We start from the raw sequence: 19,578 nt of genomic DNA on the forward strand, positions 1-19,578 counted from the left end.
CATACCCACGAATGCTTAAGCATAAAATCAAGAAACAGATTAAAAATTATAAGTGATTTTTTTTCGACAGATATTATTGACATTAAACAATGCTTAGAGATATTAATGATATATTAGATATTACCTCAAAGATTGAGGAAGTTAATAGAGAGAGAGATGAATTGGCTTCCAAAATTCAGAAGATAAATGCTACTTCTGAATTAGCATTACGGGAATCCACACATAGAGACAAAATTGTTACTGAGGCCACAAAAGATATATTAAATAATGCTAAATCATTAGATAGTGTTATTGAACTTAAAGATAAATATGGTGATCTTTCCATTTTGAATAATCTGCAAGAACATTTCAAGAAACAGAAAAAAATAGATTTAGCATTGAAGGATTTAGAGAACGTGGAATCTGATATAAACTCATTATTTTTAGATTCAATTATTAATACTAATTATGAGGTGGTCAAAGAAATAGCAGATAAACTAAATGTGTTTGTAAGTGAATATTTAAATCTTGATTCCAAAATATCAACATTTTTGCAATCGTTAATTAAAAAATTTAATGAAGAATTTTTGGAAAATTACATTAGTGTTATTTCTGAGGATTTTGAAAAAGAATTGTTAGAGGCAAAATGGGATAAGATTGATTACATGCTAAGGATTGATGATAATGTACTAAAATTACGAGCTTTATCCACGAATATCTATAAATTTTCACAATGCTACATTATATGCAATGAGAATGATAACAATAAGTTACAAAAATTTAGATTTAGAAATTTTAAATCGATTGCTAATAACTTCAAGATTAGATTTATGTTTCATTTCCATGAAACAAATTTAAACAATAAAAAATTTAAGTTACAAATATATTTTCAATTTTTGAATTCATATTTATCTGAGAATTTGTACAAATGCATTAACATTTTTCATGATCATAGAAATGCAATCTCTGAAAGTTTAGTTCATGAGCAATTTATCGACCACATCTTAGAACCTATAAGAACTAAAATTAAGTTCATATTAATGAATAAAAAAAAGGAAAATGATATTAAAACATTACTTATTTTAATATCTGAAATTCTAACAACAGATAAAAATTTAACTAAAAGTTATAAATACCAAGGGAATTCATTAATTAATTTAATACCATCGGATATATGGGATTTGTGGGTTAGTTATCACATTGAAGTTTCAACAAAACAGGTTGATTCTCTTTTCAATGTCAATAATCCTAATGCGAATTCAAACGAAGATCAATTAACAAACTCATCTAAAGACTTTATTAAGCTATTTAATAAATTTTTTTTGAATTTAGAAGCATTTTTTGAACTATCTTTGATCTCGATACATGAAGAATATAAATTGATTTTATTCTCTAAAATATTTTTAAATTTGATTAATAAGTATTTGAGTTTTGTATTGGAGATAAACATTTTGAAGGATGGTAATAAACATTCAAAACAAGAGGAACTGTTACAAACTTTGATAAAATTGGAAAATTTGTCAATAGTTAATAAAATGCTTATAGAATATTCTAATAATTTAATATTCATTCAATTAACTGATCTAGTGAACAAACAAAATAAGTCAAATTCTCAAAAAATAAATTCAATTTTTGAAAATGTTATTAATGAGTATGAAACGAATATCAATCATGATATTAAAGATTCAATTATTTACAGAATCCAAAAATTATTGAAAGAATCATTATTGAAGTATTTTAAGATCTCTTCAAAAACATGGAGCACTATCTCAGATAATTCAGATAATGCTAATAAAAATATGCATATTAGCAGTGAACTATCAAATACGGTTAAATTAATGACCAATATAAATACTCAATTGAAAAATTTAGATATTGATCAAAGCCTTAAATTTTCTATTGGAAATGAAATTCTAAATATCACAGTAAAATATTTCACAGAAAATATCTTAAAATTAAATATTTTCAACAGACAAGGGTTAATGCAAGTTAAACATGATTATGAATCTGTGGTTATGTCTTTAGATATACTAAACGACGATTACATTAATTTTAATCATAAAATAATGTTGGAATCGTTAGCCATTTTAAATCTAAAATATGATTTCAATGCTCAAGAATTTACATTGAAGGAATATGCTAAGGGTAATCAATTTACAGATCTGAAGGATTACTTATCAATCAAATACATGAATGATTCGGAAATTCAAGAAACATTATTCAGAATAGTATACGGCAACATAGTTTAGAATAAAATGTTGTAATATATATTTATAGCATTAAAACGAACATATAGTATTTCTGATAGAAACTCAACACAGCATATGTTTACGATAAATTTTGTTCTAGCATAATCTTAAGATAGGTAAACTAATAAGTATTCATCACTGCAACTTTACTTATTTTATAAAAACGTCAGCCATGCATGACTCCACAGTCAGGTTATTTGCCTCATTAGTGGGGCTAAAACGACATTCTATTATTACAATGACTCTAGTTATTTTTACCAACAATTATATTTCTTTACTGCCCTTAAGAGTACCTATTGACTGATACTACTACATACTTATATACCTTTATAGATATCTTGATATCTGATATTTATCTGTATATGTCCATTGTGAAATGAGATTATTAATTTTTGCTCACAAAAGTACGCGATATTGAATTTTCTCTTTACAGTAAGAAATATTAGTTACTTCTAAAATATATGCCTCTTTATAAGAATATAATTTTATAAAAGTATTGGTAATGGTTTAATATTTTATTAAAATATTGATCTTTCGATAATACACGAGTGTAAGACTAGGTCTAACGCCAGTTTAATACTATATAACAGTCAAGAAGACAAACTATACCTTATTTTTGATATTTTCTTTTATTTGACATTCACGTTCTTCCTCTCACTTTTTAATATCCCACAATAATCATATCTCAGATAGGTATACATATAAGAGAAGATAATATACTCTTTAATATTCTACATTTTCTTTAAATTATTGGTAATAACATTGCTAAGCTTTTGAACTAGCATGATAATTCAAAGTTTCGATAACCAAGGCATTCCCTTAAATAATAACCAAGACAAAATTAATTATGATGGTGATGATTTGGATGGAGATTTAATTATATATTCTTTCATAATTATGTTACTAACATATCTGGTATTGACTGGGATATTACTTCTGGTTAGATTTATTTTTATCAGATGGCATACCACAACTGGGAGGTTATCATTATTTCCTACTTTTGGTGAACTGGATTTAGATTTAGAAAGAGATTTAAATGGAGCACATTCGAATATTAGAAGGTTCCGCAACCAAAACAATGACCAGAATAGTACATATGATAATACGTCAGATCATGGAAATAGAACTAGTAAAAGAAAAAGTAAATATAGCATCAATGAAATGAATAGGAGATGGCCATCGGTGCTATTTGATGAAAACGATAATGAAATAATCTTTAAGACAAATAATTTGCCAATAGAAGAGCAGTTCTATTTTAGGCAAGGTGAAGAGTACATTAAATCAAACCCACCTTTGATTATTCCATATAATCATAATTATGATGTCACGGGTATTGATGATAATGAAGATGCGATAATCAACGAACAAACAAAAATTTACATCAAGGAAGAAGGTGCAAGTGCATGGACTTTTGTTCCTGATGTGAACTTACCAAATGATACAGTTCTTATCACAAACAAAACCGAGGTAGAATTCTTAAATTATAATTACGATGCATCTGTTCAAACTAATTTACCTATTCCAAGATTGAATAGAGTTTATTATTGTGAATTTAAAATATATGAAGTCAACAACTCCAACCAAGTGAACGACTTTGAATTAAGAGATGGAGAAGTGATATCATTCGGATTAGCCACATCTCCATATCCCTATTTCAGACTTCCCGGTAGACATCATCATTCTATAGCATACGATTCTACAGGGGCTAGAAGGTTCAATGATCCATTCGAAATGGACTCTGACTTAAAAAATCTATTTCCAAAGTGTCAAAGAGGTGATGTTATTGGTGTTGGCTATAGGATCAACAGTGGTACTGTTTTCTTTACAAGGAATGGTAAAAAAGTAAGTGAAAAAGAAGTTGGAGGCCACATTAAGGGATGGAAATTCAAATATCTATACCCTATAGTGGGTGCAAATGTTCCTTGTAAAATCCATGTAAATTTAGGTACGAGTGGATTTGTATTCATTGAAGCAAATGTTAAAAAATGGGGATTTGCAAAAGCCCATGGATTGAAATTACCTCCACCATCTTATAATAATTATGGAAATGATACATTATTAGAGGGAATTAATGATGATGATGATAATTCTCAATTGCATGATGAAAGTGATGAAAGCGATTACGAAAATGAATACAGAATTCAAAACGATATTTTCGATGAGAATGGTGATTTATTACCACCGCCTCCAAGTTTTGAATATAGTGTTTCACCTAATCATAAATCAATTGTAAATGGTGAACCACTGACGCTAGACTCATACCCTACACAACCGCCTGACTATTCAGATTATACTGAGAGTAATGGTTTATTAGCTAATTTTGAACACGAAAATGAACAAGGGACCTCTAATGAGGAAGAAGATGATGACGATGACCTTCAGGAATACGATAATGATATGGAAGAATATCGATGATATCATTTAGATACATGATCTAGTATATTAAATATACATCTATTGGTTTATTACTTATACATAAAACATTTTTATTTAGGAAACGGTATGCAATATATTTTCTGCAAATTATATAATTTTATTTATACAAATGAACTACTTTAATAGTAAGTCAAAATTACAAAAAAAATGTAAAAATGTTTCATTTATCATGGGGTGTTGGAATATGGTTATTATTTATAACCACCTATTAATTACATTATTGTCATGGCTATTTGAATTATTATTATAGTTTATATTCATATGCATATCTGATGTTGTTCTGAAATATTCAGGGGTATTCATTAGCATGTTATTATTGCTAGTATTGTTGTTGTTCTTAGTATTGTTGTTGGTATTATTAACAGCAGCGGTGGTAGCGGTAGTGGTGTTTGTAGCAGCAGTAGCAACAATAGGAATTGGATTAGCAAAATCATATTGTTGTTGTTGTTGTTGTTGTTGTTGTGTCTGTGTCTGTACTGGTTGTGTCTGTTGTAAATTCATGTTTAATTGATTTTCACTTAAATCACTTATGCCGATATTTGGATCCATCATTGTTTGATAATTGTTTAATTCTTGAACATTATTAGTTAACATACTCGATGTATCATTATTGTCAAAGAAGAAATTTTGATTTCTTGGATTTAAATAGCTTGGTTGATACTGTTGTTGTAACTGTGGTTGGTTGTATCCATTTAATTGCATCGGACTTCTTGAAACAAGAGGTTGTTGTATATATTGCTTCTGCTGCTGCTGCTGTTGTGGTTGTGGGTAGAGGAGATGCTGCTGCTGATTTGGAAATGAGTTGAGGGTTGGCTGTTGATTAACATTCACGTTTGTGCAATTATAATCTAGAATCAACGAATTTATGAACCTTAATGAATCCTGTAAACCTTTCAATACATGTGGTATATTTGAACCACCGATGAATGCATCGCTGACTTGCCTACCTTCTGAGAAATCTTCACAAATGGACCATTGATTTGCATTCAAATTATCAGAGTTTGATTGTTCAAGGAAAAATACTGCGAAATTTGGGGATCTCGATAGTGATATCTTCAACTCACCTAGTTTTAAATCATCTTTATTTGTTTTTGTAGATTTTTGATTTGAAATTATATCATCAGTCTCTAATACTAACGAGCAATTTGTAATTGTATTTATTGGATAGAAAATCCTAAATAGAATCTTTGTATTATTTGCAATAGCACTGAAAAAATAATTTATTTCATAATTTTTTTTGGAGATTAGTGCAATTAAATCTGTCTTATCCAACATAAGATTATTAATCGAAATTGGGGATAAATTAGTTAAATTTGAAACGGAGGAGAGGATCAGTTCATTTGGGTTTTTACTCTTTAAAGAACCACTCTTCATTCTATTCCAACTCCCTACCGTGATTGAGCAAACATCTATGAAATAATAATTGTTATTTGACGTTAGTGGAATTGTATCGAACGCAAGAAAAATAGGACTAGTACTATTTTTCTTATTACCAATGATACTATTCTGATCGCCTGAAGCCGAATCATGGCCTGTATTCAAATTAGACTTGTCAGTCTTTCTCATCTTTGCCCTTCTGTTTTGAAACCATATTCTAATTTTTTTTTCAGATAATCCTGTCACTTCAGATAAGACTTTCCTTCTCTTTGAAGAAGGATTAGTGTTCTTTAAAAATTCAGCCTTTAGCACATCCAAAGCCTCACCTCTTGCCCTCGTTCTCTTTTGTTTACTAGGATCCATATCATTATTTTTAGTCAAATTCTGCATGGGTGGTGCATTGGATTGAAACTGCTGCGTATTAGCCTTCTGGTCCGTCATGTAATACTGATAGCTATTATTCATATTTTCTGTTTACTATTCAGTTTCAATTCAGTATCGTCTTTTGCACATAAGTATATGTATATGTATATGCATACATATATGTCTGAATATCTGTTTTATAGATTTTTTAAATTAACAAAATTCAAATATACCAATATATTTCAGAAGAAAAGTTGCGATAGGTAATTAATATTAACTTCACAAATTTGTAAAAGTAAGATATTGAAACAAAAACCAAGAACCTTTAAAATTTTAAAGATTGTTTGTTGATCTTCAAAAGTAGCCTGTTCTATTCTATCACTGACAAGGATTAAAATTCAAGTTCAAGAATCTCCAAAGTGGAATGCATATGGGATAATAAACAATGAAAACAAAACATTACATAACTTCGAGCAGGGAATCTCTTCCTTAGAAGAAAAAGAGATGTGAAATAAAATTAGAAAACCAAAAAGAGTCGAATGTGTAACCTTAAATGAAGGAAAATAGAATACATGAAACAAGGTAAGTAAATAATCCAGCGCACTCACAGACACAGGCAATTACAACAATAAGAACCAACGTATTTGTATTGCATCGTCAATCAAAAATTTGATTGAGTTCGAAAATATAAGATACATACGAACGCATTAGAGACATTTTCTTACAACACTCATGAACCAATAGTCACTTTATAGGATATATAGGTAGAATTATATCATCTGCGTTAACATTGTACTGCACTTAGTAACGAATTACTTATAAAGAGTAAAATGTCGACACCTTTTGATCTTTGAAACTTTTATGTAATGGCTATCTGGTCAACAGTAGTTTTGTTGCATCAAAAATCAGCAAGACCGTTCCTCATTGTCATTGTGGGTCTGAGCCAGCCTGCAAGACTATCTCTTGAACAATTTAGACGAAAAGAAAACAATACAGAATGTACATGTATGCGATGATGGAAGCAGACAGATATATGTTCCTCCACTGCTCGACGAATGTGAATGCCACGAAATACTTGAGATGGGTTGCGGTGAGAAGTTCGTTGGAGAACAGCTAAGTTGGTGTGGCATGTTTCTTGTTTGCTTGTTGGGAGACGCAGCAAGAAAACTTTTCAATCAAACATCCTGAGTTTGGCTGAGTTCAACGTTCTTGGGAGCCCAGTCCAGTAGAACATCGATGCTGGTGGTCGACTTGGGAGAGGTCGTGGGTCTTGTTCTGGCGAAGACGATGGGCGAAAGATTGTCGGGAGGGGGATCAGTTTGCGAGTCTACCGTCAGTCAACTCGCTGTGAAGCCTTCCTAACTGTCTCCACTGGGTCTGCGGTGGCATGTGGTGGTATCCTGCGATGGTCACGGCGGGCATCCGCTTGCGGTGACTGCAGTCAACCGTCCACAGCGAAAATATTTTTCAGCTTTTGTTGAGAGGTTGTCGTCAGTAGAAGAAGCAAATGGTTTGTGTGTATGGGTGTAAGTGGTAAGTACACAGGCACTCGAGAGGACGAGTTATCATTGCTACGGTTGGCTCCCATAACGTGATCTCCATCTGGTGGAAAGCCATACCTGTTTAGCGCTCTGGACGATTTCAAGTGGCACGTGATGCCGTTATAAAAATACGATGCCCTGTTTGATGAACAGATCATAGTTAGTTCACAGTATTTAAGTGGTGCTGGGTTTAGATTAGGTTGGAATTGTGTTGTTGTCAGGAGGGATGGTTAAGGGACTGGGCAAGATTTGAACGATGCTAGGATCTTATAAGTCGCGAACCGTGTGTCACGAGTGCTCGAAGAGAAAGATTAAATGCGATAGGCTCATTCCTTGCCGTAACTGCATCAAGAGAAACTTACAACATCGATGCATTGAATCAAATAACGGTGTATCTTCTGTGGATGCATTGGACGAATATGAGCTATACAAGTTTTATTTGAACTACGAGAGTGTTGTTGTTGATGTAGGCCTGTTTAAAACGTTACCGACTTCAAATGAACAACTTCAAAGTAATGACGAATTCAAATTATTATTTAATAATGAAGTGTACAGCAAACTACTGGACTACACGGTTACCAACTTGGGCTGTCTGTACTTTGGTGTCGTGCAAGATATAACCGAATTGTATGATATTCTGCATAAGGCAATTGGCTCGGATGATAATTCGTATGATGATTTGTTGGTCTGGTCACTGATTGCATTAGCGGTTTATTTCATGGATGAACATACGTTTAGTGATCTAATGGGACCCGCTGTGGCAAGGGGTAAGTTATATCATTCCGTTGTTAACTATATTATCAAGTCTCTTTATGATCTCAATTTCGTAGAAACTTTAGACGTCCGTTTCTTGCAGATCGTGGCAGTCTTATCAAATACAATTTTCTTATTTGAGCATAACAATCTATATAATAACCTATTGATTTTGTCTATGAACCTATTGAAATACTACAAGACAAGTATTGGAAAAATCACGTCCCATGATGTGACAGGAAGAAACACCATCTATTTGAAATTGATCAAGAATACGACAAACAAAATTTGGTATAAATTTGCACTGTTGGATTACCTCCAGTCGAATAATTCTAAAAAATTCTCGATCCACACCGAAATAAGTTCGTTAACAAATGAGCCAGTGATGGTTACAGATGTCGATCCCTTCCAAGAAGCTGAAAGTTTCGATCTACTATGTTGGAAGATCGTATCATTGGATAAAGACATTACCCACTATATTGCAGAGGCAAGAAAACCAACTCTAAAGACTTTAGAGACTCTCGAAAAAAATATACAGGGACTAGAAACTACAGTGAAATTATTTTTAGAATCAAACAAAAGAAATGACAATATTTCCATCAACTCAAGTTTCGAAAGATTTCTATTGAAATTCTTCATACACACAACAAAATGGAAACTTTATAGGATCTACTATGTGCACTACGATAATACAGAAAATTCATTCAATAAAATGGCTTACCATACTCGCATAATAATATCACAGCTAGTGAAGAATGTAAAATTAAAACAAGGTCAATTCAATAAATTCCCAATTGTATTATTTTTCATTTCAAAGATGATAACTTTTTACACTTTTGCAAAATTAGTTAACTCAATAGAGAACAACAGAAATCACAATGATGAAAATGAAGAGTTATCATCAGATTTAGTTGAATTGTTGATGTCATTGCCAATGTCATTAAACCCATCCCTAGAAAAAGTAATATTTTTGGTGGAAAAATTGAACAAATTAATTCAATTATTTAATAAGATAAGAATTGCAGATTCAATAAGCATTTTAAAACATCCAGTCATGTTGATACTGCAAAATGATATCAATACAATAAACTTAATCAATAATAAAATTCCTAACTTAATTAGCTCAGCTAATTTAGAGTCATTAAATGATAGTTTATTTGATGATTACAACTATGATAACAACAACGCTTTGGAAAATCAAAGCACATCTTTTAAACTGATTATCGATGAATTTGAGCTAAAGTATAACATCAAGGAAATCATTAGATACAGTGCATAATTTTACTATATATCAACATATAATTAACATCTTTCAAAAACTTTATATAACCCAGGTAAATTTGCAATTTCAGCAACATCCTTAAGTAAAGTATCAGGCGCTAAAAATCTTCTCTTAACACAGGGAAAAATAACATTCTCTAAAAGATCTGCCATTTTTTCTTTCTTTGCAACAGCTGTCATTTTAACAGAATCTATCATTGTGCTATCTTGCATATCATTATTGTCGACATCTTCAGTAATGATTTCTGGAATATATAGCAATGCAATTTGTTTTAGTATACCTTCTAAGCATTCTTCTTCGCTCTTCCAATTCACCTTTGTACCCATCCTATATAGAAAGAAAGGAAGCTTCGATAACGATGGGGTGTATCTTTTTAACAACAATGGTAAAGAAGCTAGTCTTGCCGTTTTATAATCCTTTTGATCCTTGTCAATAAAATCTATCTTAATTGAAAAATACTCTTCTAACATATCCCTCATTGTAATAAATTGTTCAATTATCGATTTGATAGAGATTTCATTATCCTTCAGTACCTCAAAAGATTTTAATATGTTATAAATAGTTAGACTTTCTTCGTTCTCAGTACAAAGATTAATTTGCCCAAAGTTAGCAAAATCAGTCAACCCAATTTGATAAAACAATTCATAACAAATAGCACCGTAATCTACCAAAAAAAGTTTTAAATCGTATTGAATCGATGCCAGCCGCCTCCTTGGATCTACAAGTCCCACATAAGTTAGGTTCGCGAAGATATTTGTTAGTTCCATATGTGATGCATTATCTACCATTTCCTTTAGTGTTTTAATGCTTGAAAGGTTCACATCCGTTCTTTTTTTATCTATAATTGTGTACTCAGACGGTTTAGACTCATCTACCTGTGTTATGGATTCTTCTTCATAATCAACATCGGTTTTAGAAGTTTCCACAGTAGGGTTAAATTGTTTATCATTAGAGTCAGTAACGCTGTTACGAATTTCAACTTCATTGATAGTTTGTTCGGATATGTTCACACTTCCATCATCGGTAGCTGTAGCTTCATTCACCTCCATCACAGATCGTGTACTTCTTTTCAATATTTTGTTTGTTAAAGTATCATCACCGTTAGTTTGTTCACTATTATTAGAATCTATAGTTGGGTCATGAAATGATTCCTCTAATATTTTACGCTTCGAAGGTATTACTTGCGTCTTCACAATATTGTCATAACTGCTAGAAACATTAGGCTTTAGAAAAGTTGTGATACTTCTTTGATTGGCATCAGTTCTTACTAATTTGTGTTCGTATATTTTTTTATTTAGTGAACTGGCATTAGATGCATTGTTTGCTGCTATTGTTGAACTGTTCAATGACTTCACAGGTTGCGATCTAGTCAATTGCCTGCTTAATAATGATCCTGTTTTGAATGTTTTAGATGTGTTCAACTTTGACAGTTCTTCATTCAGGTAGGTTGTAATTTTCTCAATAATCTCATCTTGGTTTAAAAATCTCACTTCTCTCTTAGTTGGATGAACATTTACATCCACTGATTTTGGGTTTATGAGTAAACTTAGGTATACAAACGGTTTAGAGCCTTTGGGCAAATAATTTGTATAAACTTGGTATATTGATCTTCTTAAAGGATCACAACTTACTAATCTGTTATTTATAAAAAAAGTAGGAGTTACTGATTTTTTCATAACAAAGTTCAAATCACTCACTTGTCCTTTCACAGATTTTAGTTCTAAATTGATGTCATCAGCCATAGCAATTTCTGTCATATTGCTTGATACATTTTTCCCAAACACTATTCTAATTCTATCTTGTTGCTTCGCATGAGACCGTATTGCTAAAGTAAAGTTAGAGTCCCCCAATTTCTTACAGGAAAAACCTATATTTTCAGAATGCACTGCATATCTACCCATGACATCAACTATTTTTGAATATTCATCATTTCCAGATCTTAATGAGCGCAATCTGGATGGCATATTGTAGAATAAGTCTTCGACTAAAATAACGGTTCCATCTCTTCCCGCTGTTGGTTGAGGCTCTCCAAGCATTTTTCCTTCAGCATAACTAACCTTCCACGCACAATTATCACTTTTTGTTTTGGTAGTGACAGTAACTCTGGCGATATGTGAGATACTTGCCAGAGCTTCACCACGAAAACCATAGGTATTGATACTTTGCAAGTCTTCAAACTTATTCAACTTGGATGTTGTGAAACGCTGGCATAAAATCGGGAGATCTTCTTTGTCTATTCCCGAACCATCATCACTTATTTGTAGCAATTTAATACCACCATCTTTAGTTATTACATCAATATTAGTCGAATTAGCATCAATGGAGTTTTCCATCATTTCTTTTAAAGCATTGACAGGGGATATAATAATTTCCCCAGCAGCAATTTTATTAACGACTGTCTCGTCTAAAGCTTTGATCCTGCCTGGCATCACAGTTTTTTCAATTAATTTTTTAAACCCACAGTCTCCAGACTTAAATCTACCTATCTCAAATGCTATATATATACAGTTTGGTAACCATTAAATAAATATACATGTTCTTTTGAATCAATTCTGGCCAATAACTTATGTATTCAAGGTACCTTTTAATATATTAGAAGCCGCTAAGCTTTACAAGTCATCATGAATATTAACAGAAGGTTAACGCATCGTGCGGGTAAATTTACGTTTAAACAAGAACTGGTGGACGATGCTCAAAGGTCCATGATTATATTTATTGTATATACATGTCTATAGTCAGTGGTTTAAGTCAAATCGAATAGTAAAACGCATTCGTATCTACAGGTTATTAATTCGTTTTTCATTAGAATGATTTAAATATGGGAGATGCTGGAGAAATGTCATTGGGTGGCTTCAAGATTATCGTTTCCAACCTGATGGTAGTAGTAACTCTGATAATGGCCATTTTCGAATAGGTGTCACCTCTAGATCGGTAGTTAGAGCTGCAGATTCAAATAGTTCAATACCTGCCCATCCTATCATGGCAGCATTATCTGAGCATAAATCTAAATCTGGGTAATGGAACTGTTTGAAATTGTCTGTAAATTCAACTTCAAGTAAGTGCCTTAGTCTCTTATTAGCACTAACTCCGCCAGAACATACAAATGATTCGACATTCTTCAATTTATTTTCATTTAGTTGTATTACAGTTTTAACTCTTGTTATTATATGAACGAAATTTGCTTCTTGAATTTGAAATGCCAAGACTCGTCTATCTTCTTCGCTATAGTTTACAAGTGGATATTTAATTAGATGGTTTCTGACTGCTGTTAAAAATGGTGCAAATGAAAAAGCTTGGGTATCCATTCGTTTTGGTTTATTTTTCAATGGATTTGGTAATGTAACTTTTTGATTTTCAGTTAGTATTGATTCATCTATTTCGTTCACACTACTATTTATGAATGATTCCATTTCTTTGGCTATCATATTTCCTTGGATTCCTATTTCTCTTCCACATTTATCTAATGAATCGCCAACTGCAATATCCAATGAGTCACATAATATTTCATGTTCTGTAACACTAGATGAATACACCAGTGTGGTATGACCACCACTTGCCAATAAACTTAGTAATGGAAATTTTACTAAATTTCCATTGTTCTTCATCCTAGGCATTAATAAATGCCCAAGCATATGATGGACTCCAACGTAGGGCACATTCCATGCAACGCTTAAACCTTTAGCAAAATCCAATCCACCTGAAAGAGAACCAGGCATACCGGGACCTCGTGTGACACAAATTAAGTCAATCTTTGGGTTATTAGATATATCTAATGCTTTTTTGGTTAAAGGTCCGATTTTCAGTTGATGGTGTAAATGTGCTTTTGTAGGAATTATACCTCCAGTTTCTGCACTGTTCAGAGTATCCTTTAGATTGACTAATAAATTCGGTGGTTCATCTTTTGAAAATCTATCTATGATTGAAACACATGTATCATCACAGGATGTCTCAATAGCTAAAACTTTATAACCTCGTTTTTTTACTGTGTGACTCGAATGTAGTAACCTGTTTCTAAAAGTTAATTTGGTTATCAGACTCATAATCTGTCAAGTTTTTTACAATAAATGTATATCTATGTGGGTGTGACATATAGTAGAATACAAGTATTGAAAACTTATCTAATAAGTCTCTCTAAATACTCTAATTATTCACGATTTTTCACTTATATGTAGTGGCTCGTGGCAATTTGTCTTGGATACTCATGCTCGTTGTATGAATTGAGATATAATGAGAATATATCAATTTGGCAACAAGTAAATACTGTTGCAGATAATTATCTAAATTACATTAAGCGTCAGAGGTTAACAGTTTTATCTTTATTGAATCTCCTATTAAATCTCTTGAAATATATTTTTTATTGAGACAAACGATCTGATACCGACTATTATATAATATTTTCAAAAATAAGTTATTTATTATAATTATTTAAACTTATGTTTTAACAACGACTATAGTCAATTGAGAGGCGCCATCGTATATACCTTCCAACGCTACTTGTATTGGATAGTCGTCAGACTAATTGTGTTATAAGTTAGTATATTTGATTCAACCTCGTACCATTATAGCTGAAAAATTGGGAGGATATACTGTGAAGTAATAATAGGATAGATACGCATTTTTCCCCACTATATTCTTTCTGGTTAAGTTTGTGGTTACACTAATAATCCAGTTGCCTGATAATACATTTATTTACAGATCATTAAACCAAGGGGAAGCTTTCAAGAAACACTATTGAGTATTTTTAAAAAAAAGAGAGAAAGATAATTAGCTGTTTCATCGCTAAAAAATTGTAATAACTAGCTTTTATTATTTTGATTCATTTAATAGTTAATGATATGATTAAGTTTATTACGCCGTTTATATCATCACACTCTTTACCTCCATATGGTGACCACAATGAACCTACTAGTTCAGCTCATCTCAACAATGGGAATCTAAACAAAAAAGGAGATGATGATCTCTCACAACCTCGTGGTAATGACAAGGAACAAAAAGATGTAAATAGTCGTCCTTTACTGCATAATATACTAGCAGGTGGTTTGGGTGGTGCAATTGGTGATTCGGCAATGCATTCTTTAGATACTGTTAAGACCAGACAACAGGGTGCCTCAACTGTTCTAAAATATAAAAACATGATAAGTGCATATAAGACAATGTTTATAGAAGAAGGTGTCACTAGAGGTCTTTATAGTGGTTACAGTGCTGCGATGCTAGGTTCTTTTCCTAGTGCTGCTATATTTTTTGGTACATATGAATATTCTAAACGACAAATGGTTAATAAATTCGGGATCAATGAGACTACCGCTTATTTAGCATCTGGTTTTTTGGGTGATTTGGTTTCTAGTATTGTATATGTCCCTTCTGAAGTATTAAAGACAAGATTACAATTACAAGGTTGTTATAATAACATGCATTTTGATTCTGGCTATAACTATAAAAACGTTAGAGACGCTATAAAAACAATCCTAAGAGTTGAAGGTTATTCAGCGCTCTTTTTTGGGTATAAAGCTACGTTATCGAGGGATTTGCCATTTAGTGCTCTACAGTTTGCATTTTATGAAGAATTTAGACGGTTGGCATATAATTTAGAAGGAAAAAATTTAATAATAAATAACCATTTAGAGCAAGACGATTTATCTATATTTAGTGAACTTATAACTGGTGCTAGTGCTGGTGGTTTGGCTGGTATACTGACAACACCTCTAGATGTTGTGAAAACTAGAATACAAACGCAGCAATCTCTTCCAATTACAGCTGGCACCACTAAATTAGTAAGCGATTCTTCCAACTCTAATAAACAATCGCCATTGACTAATTCCATTAATAAGAGTCTAAAAGTTATTTACAAAACAGAAGGTGTGGTTGGTTTATTTAGTGGTGTTGGTCCAAGATTTATTTGGACGAGTATACAAAGTAGTATATGTTTGCTGCTATATCAAATGTTATTAAGAGGTTTAAACAAAACAATGCACTCTGGAGAGCAACTAAACTGAATACCTGTTTGCACATGACCAAAAACAAAAAAGAATAATATAAAAGAAAGGAAACAGATCTTATAAATGATATACTTATTATGAAATTTCTTAATATAACCATAGCAAGATGGAAGTGTATCCAAGTGAAAGACCGGATCCATATATATATTTTCTTAAACGGAAATCCAACATTGTATATAGTGCATAAATAAGTTAATATTATGTATGAAATCCAGACAAAACAAAATTATTCTAGTCACCCATTTGACTGCTTGCATCAACATAGCATATCATATAATTTATAATAAACTTTATATCGAACTTGTTGAATAGTTTGAATTGTCAACAATTTATATAATTCAATCAGACAATACAACAACTTTCAAAATCTATTACGAAAACTAACGGTTAACATAAATATTCCGGACATTTAAATTTGAAAAACCAGATATAATAAGGTAATTCTGCTATATTTCAATATTAAGAGGGATATTATAAATTCTATATGTGTGTATTATAGATATATATATATATATATATATATATATAATATCAACAGTGATACTTAGATAATATTAAGTACCAGATACACAGTATTATTGATTTCAAAATAGAATTAATAGCTAGCTTAACGTTCAATTAGAATCGGAAGAAAATATTCATACGAAAATCAATAGTGTGATATCAATATGCAATACGTAGGGAGAGCTATAGGTGTAGTTTCCAAGAACTGGTCATCTATAAATCCAGCTACATTATCTGGTGCCATTGATGTTATAGTTGTTGAACATCCTGATGGTACGCTGGCGTGTTCGCCTTTTCATGTTCGGTTTGGTAAATTCAGAATCTTGAAACCGTCACAAAAGAAAGTTCAAGTTATCGTTAATGGTAAATCGACTAATATACCTATGAAATTGAGTGATAATGGTGAAGCTTATTTTGTCTTCAGCACTGGTTCTGATATTCATGATATACCGGATGATTTACTATCTTCTCCAGTGCTGAGTGCCACTAGCAGTCCACCACAATCCCCACACTCGATTGATGCAAACAATGATATAACAGGACATTTAGTTGATAAAGATGGTATGAAGATTGTTTTAGAAGAACCTGATTTTTTGGATATTAACATGAATTCTCTATATAATAATGTGAATAATAAATCGAAAGAAACCGATTCAAGTTTATCTATTCCAACTTCTCCAAAAATAGTAAATATTAACAAGAGACTGACAGATATAAATATACCTAGCAAGATTGACTATAATGGGGATTTAGTGCTAGATATTGAAGGTTACAAACCTGATGATGAAAAAATGCATGACACTGATGAAAAATTGAGAAAGCTTTTACAAGAAGAACTTGGGGATTCATATAAGTTATCAAATATTATGACTGAAGATAAGAACGGGAATTTAAGGATATCTAATCCTAGTGATTATTTCCATTCACCTTCCATATCCACTTCTTCTATTTCTGATTTTAATAGTAACGGTACGTTTACAAGCCCGACAGCTATCTCAACGGGATCTGACGAATATACATCCGACACAGATTTAAATACGAACACAATAAACAGCTCTAGTATTGATGAACAAAGTAATAAGGTGTCGAGTAATTCTAATAATACTCAACAATATATTAGAACGATTAGACTAACAAGTGATCAATTGAAATGCTTAGATTTAAGGTATGGTGAAAATGATTTAGAATTTTCAGTTGACAAAGGTAAGGCAATTGTAAGGTCGAAACTTTTTGTATGGAGATGGGATGTTCCAATTGTTATCAGTGACATTGATGGGACAATTACAAAATCAGATGCATTAGGTCATGTCATGACCATGATTGGTAAGGATTGGACACATATAGGTGTAGCTAAATTATTTACAGAAATTTCAAGAAATGGTTACAATATAATGTATTTGACTGCAAGAAGTTCTGGGCAATCTGATTCGACTAGAAGTTATTTAGAATCTGTTGAACAAAATGGATGTAAATTACCGAATGGTCCTGTGATACTCTCTCCTGATAGAACTATGGCAGCCTTGAGGAGAGAAGTAATTCTAAAGAAACCTGAGCTGTTTAAAATAGCGTGCTTAAATGATATCAGATCTATCTATGTGGATAAGTTTGAAGACTATCATTCTAATAACCAACTGGATGGTTCCAACGACCTCGGTCTGAATAATAGACTGGAAGACGATTTTAAACCCACGCCATTTGTGGCTGGTTTCGGTAATAGAATTACAGATGCCTTATCTTATAGAACTGTTGGTATTCCAAGTTCGCGTATATTTACGATTAACCCAGATGGAGAAGTTCATATGGAATTATTAGAATTGGCTGGGTATAAAAGCTCCTATGTTGACATCAATGAGCTAGTAGATCAATTTTTCCCACCAGTTAAGATCAATGATTTTGATTCAAGAAGTGTTTCTTCATTACAACTTGGGTCTCCATTAAGTTTATCTGTAGATAACATGAACAAAAGTGAAAATAATCTTCAATATGGTACTAGTAATAATAAGAAAAATAATAACGAAATTTCAGGAACTGGTTATAATTTTGACAATATCGGTGACACTAGTTTCACTAGTTCCAGTAATGTTGACAGGAGTAAATATTTTAGAAACAATCACTTTGCTGATAAATATAATGATGTTAACTTTTGGAGAGAACCTCTAGTCAATCTAGAAGATTTATCCGATAATAGTCTTGAAAGTGATACTGATTTAGAAAGTGATCACAAGAGGCTTGTATTGGATAAAAAAAGTAACAACAAAAAAGATAGATCATTAAAAATAAACAAAAAAGTATCGATAATAAAAGGTGAAGATGACGATATTAATTTTGTCCAATCATCAGATAGTAAAAACAAAAACACGCCTACCATGGATTCTGTCATGACTACACCATCTAAGGATAAGAACACGCAATATCATCACCATAATGGGAAGAGTCCAAAAGAGCTCAGAAAAGAAGAAATAGGCAATCGAATCTATCTAGAGTTAGGTTCGGCATTTTCTTCTCCTAGGATGTCATCCATGAATGAATCACAAAGCACATTTCTGGATGGCACGCGTCCGATGTCACAAGACAGCAGTAGAGATGATGTTAGCATCTCTTCAAGTATGAATATGGACAGGTTAACGTTGAATTCACAAAAGAACATAACGCCGACAGCTAGCATATCAAAAATCCAAGTAAATGTATTAGATAATGGAGAAACGGTTGAAAACAACTCTCACGGTGGCTCCGATTATAGCGATTACCAATCTGGAGATAACGAAGAAGCTACAGACGATGAGTTTGATGAAGACGACTTCGTAGAATAACAAAGTTCGTTCTACTATATATCCATGTATGTATGTATATGTATATCAATGTTTTGAACATCATCATTAATTTGTTGTCCGTTTTACCCGGAATCAAGATATAACACCGTTAAGCAAATTACGGAGTCATGGGTATCCACGGGGAAGAAAAAAGTCCGCACAAAATAGAGTGAATACGACATGAAAGAGAAAGCATTGCACAGATAATTCGCAGAGACAGGTCCCTTTCCACTTCAAATCTCGTAACGTTAACCTAATTATCCGCACTAAGGTAATCTCGCGCACGAA

The 19,578-nt window shown here is 32.1% G+C and overlaps 8 protein-coding genes across 8 annotated transcripts; 5 read left to right on the plus strand and 3 right to left on the minus strand.

Moving 5' to 3' along the window:
* Positions 1-89: 89 nt before the first annotated feature.
* Positions 90-2,228, plus strand: TIP20 (Tip20p; the record flags this gene model as incomplete). The annotated part of the gene is made up of 1 exon (XM_003684898.1): positions 90-2,228. The coding sequence occupies one exon, from the start codon at positions 90-92 to the stop codon at positions 2,226-2,228; it is 2,139 nt and encodes a 712-aa protein (XP_003684946.1).
* Positions 2,229-3,011: 783 nt separating this feature from the next.
* Positions 3,012-4,643, plus strand: EAR1 (Ear1p; the record flags this gene model as incomplete). Its single annotated transcript, XM_003684899.1, has 1 exon — positions 3,012-4,643. The coding sequence occupies one exon, from the start codon at positions 3,012-3,014 to the stop codon at positions 4,641-4,643; it is 1,632 nt and encodes a 543-aa protein (XP_003684947.1).
* A 216-nt stretch (positions 4,644-4,859) lies between these two features.
* PHO2 (Pho2p) lies at positions 4,860-6,506 on the minus strand (the record flags this gene model as incomplete). Its single annotated transcript, XM_003684900.1, has 1 exon — positions 4,860-6,506. One exon carries the CDS (start codon positions 6,504-6,506, stop codon positions 4,860-4,862), a length of 1,647 nt encoding a protein of 548 aa, XP_003684948.1.
* Positions 6,507-8,201: 1,695 nt separating this feature from the next.
* CEP3 (Cep3p) lies at positions 8,202-9,977 on the plus strand (the record flags this gene model as incomplete). The annotated part of the gene is made up of 1 exon (XM_003684901.1): positions 8,202-9,977. One exon carries the CDS (start codon positions 8,202-8,204, stop codon positions 9,975-9,977), a length of 1,776 nt encoding a protein of 591 aa, XP_003684949.1.
* A 23-nt stretch (positions 9,978-10,000) lies between these two features.
* Positions 10,001-12,409, minus strand: MLH1 (mismatch repair ATPase MLH1; the record flags this gene model as incomplete). The annotated part of the gene is made up of 1 exon (XM_003684902.1): positions 10,001-12,409. One exon carries the CDS (start codon positions 12,407-12,409, stop codon positions 10,001-10,003), a length of 2,409 nt encoding a protein of 802 aa, XP_003684950.1.
* A 429-nt stretch (positions 12,410-12,838) lies between these two features.
* Positions 12,839-14,020, minus strand: QRI7 (putative N(6)-L-threonylcarbamoyladenine synthase; the record flags this gene model as incomplete). Its single annotated transcript, XM_003684903.1, has 1 exon — positions 12,839-14,020. One exon carries the CDS (start codon positions 14,018-14,020, stop codon positions 12,839-12,841), a length of 1,182 nt encoding a protein of 393 aa, XP_003684951.1.
* Positions 14,021-14,815: 795 nt separating this feature from the next.
* Positions 14,816-15,973, plus strand: MME1 (Mme1p; the record flags this gene model as incomplete). The annotated part of the gene is made up of 1 exon (XM_003684904.1): positions 14,816-15,973. The coding sequence occupies one exon, from the start codon at positions 14,816-14,818 to the stop codon at positions 15,971-15,973; it is 1,158 nt and encodes a 385-aa protein (XP_003684952.1).
* Positions 15,974-16,644: 671 nt separating this feature from the next.
* Positions 16,645-19,290, plus strand: PAH1 (phosphatidate phosphatase PAH1; the record flags this gene model as incomplete). The annotated part of the gene is made up of 1 exon (XM_003684905.1): positions 16,645-19,290. One exon carries the CDS (start codon positions 16,645-16,647, stop codon positions 19,288-19,290), a length of 2,646 nt encoding a protein of 881 aa, XP_003684953.1.
* Between the last annotated feature and the right edge of the window lie 288 nt (positions 19,291-19,578).

The sequence above is a fragment of the Tetrapisispora phaffii genome, chromosome 3 (genome assembly GCF_000236905.1).
Source record: "Tetrapisispora phaffii CBS 4417 chromosome 3, complete genome".
Lineage (NCBI taxonomy): Eukaryota > Fungi > Ascomycota > Saccharomycetes > Saccharomycetales > Saccharomycetaceae > Tetrapisispora > Tetrapisispora phaffii.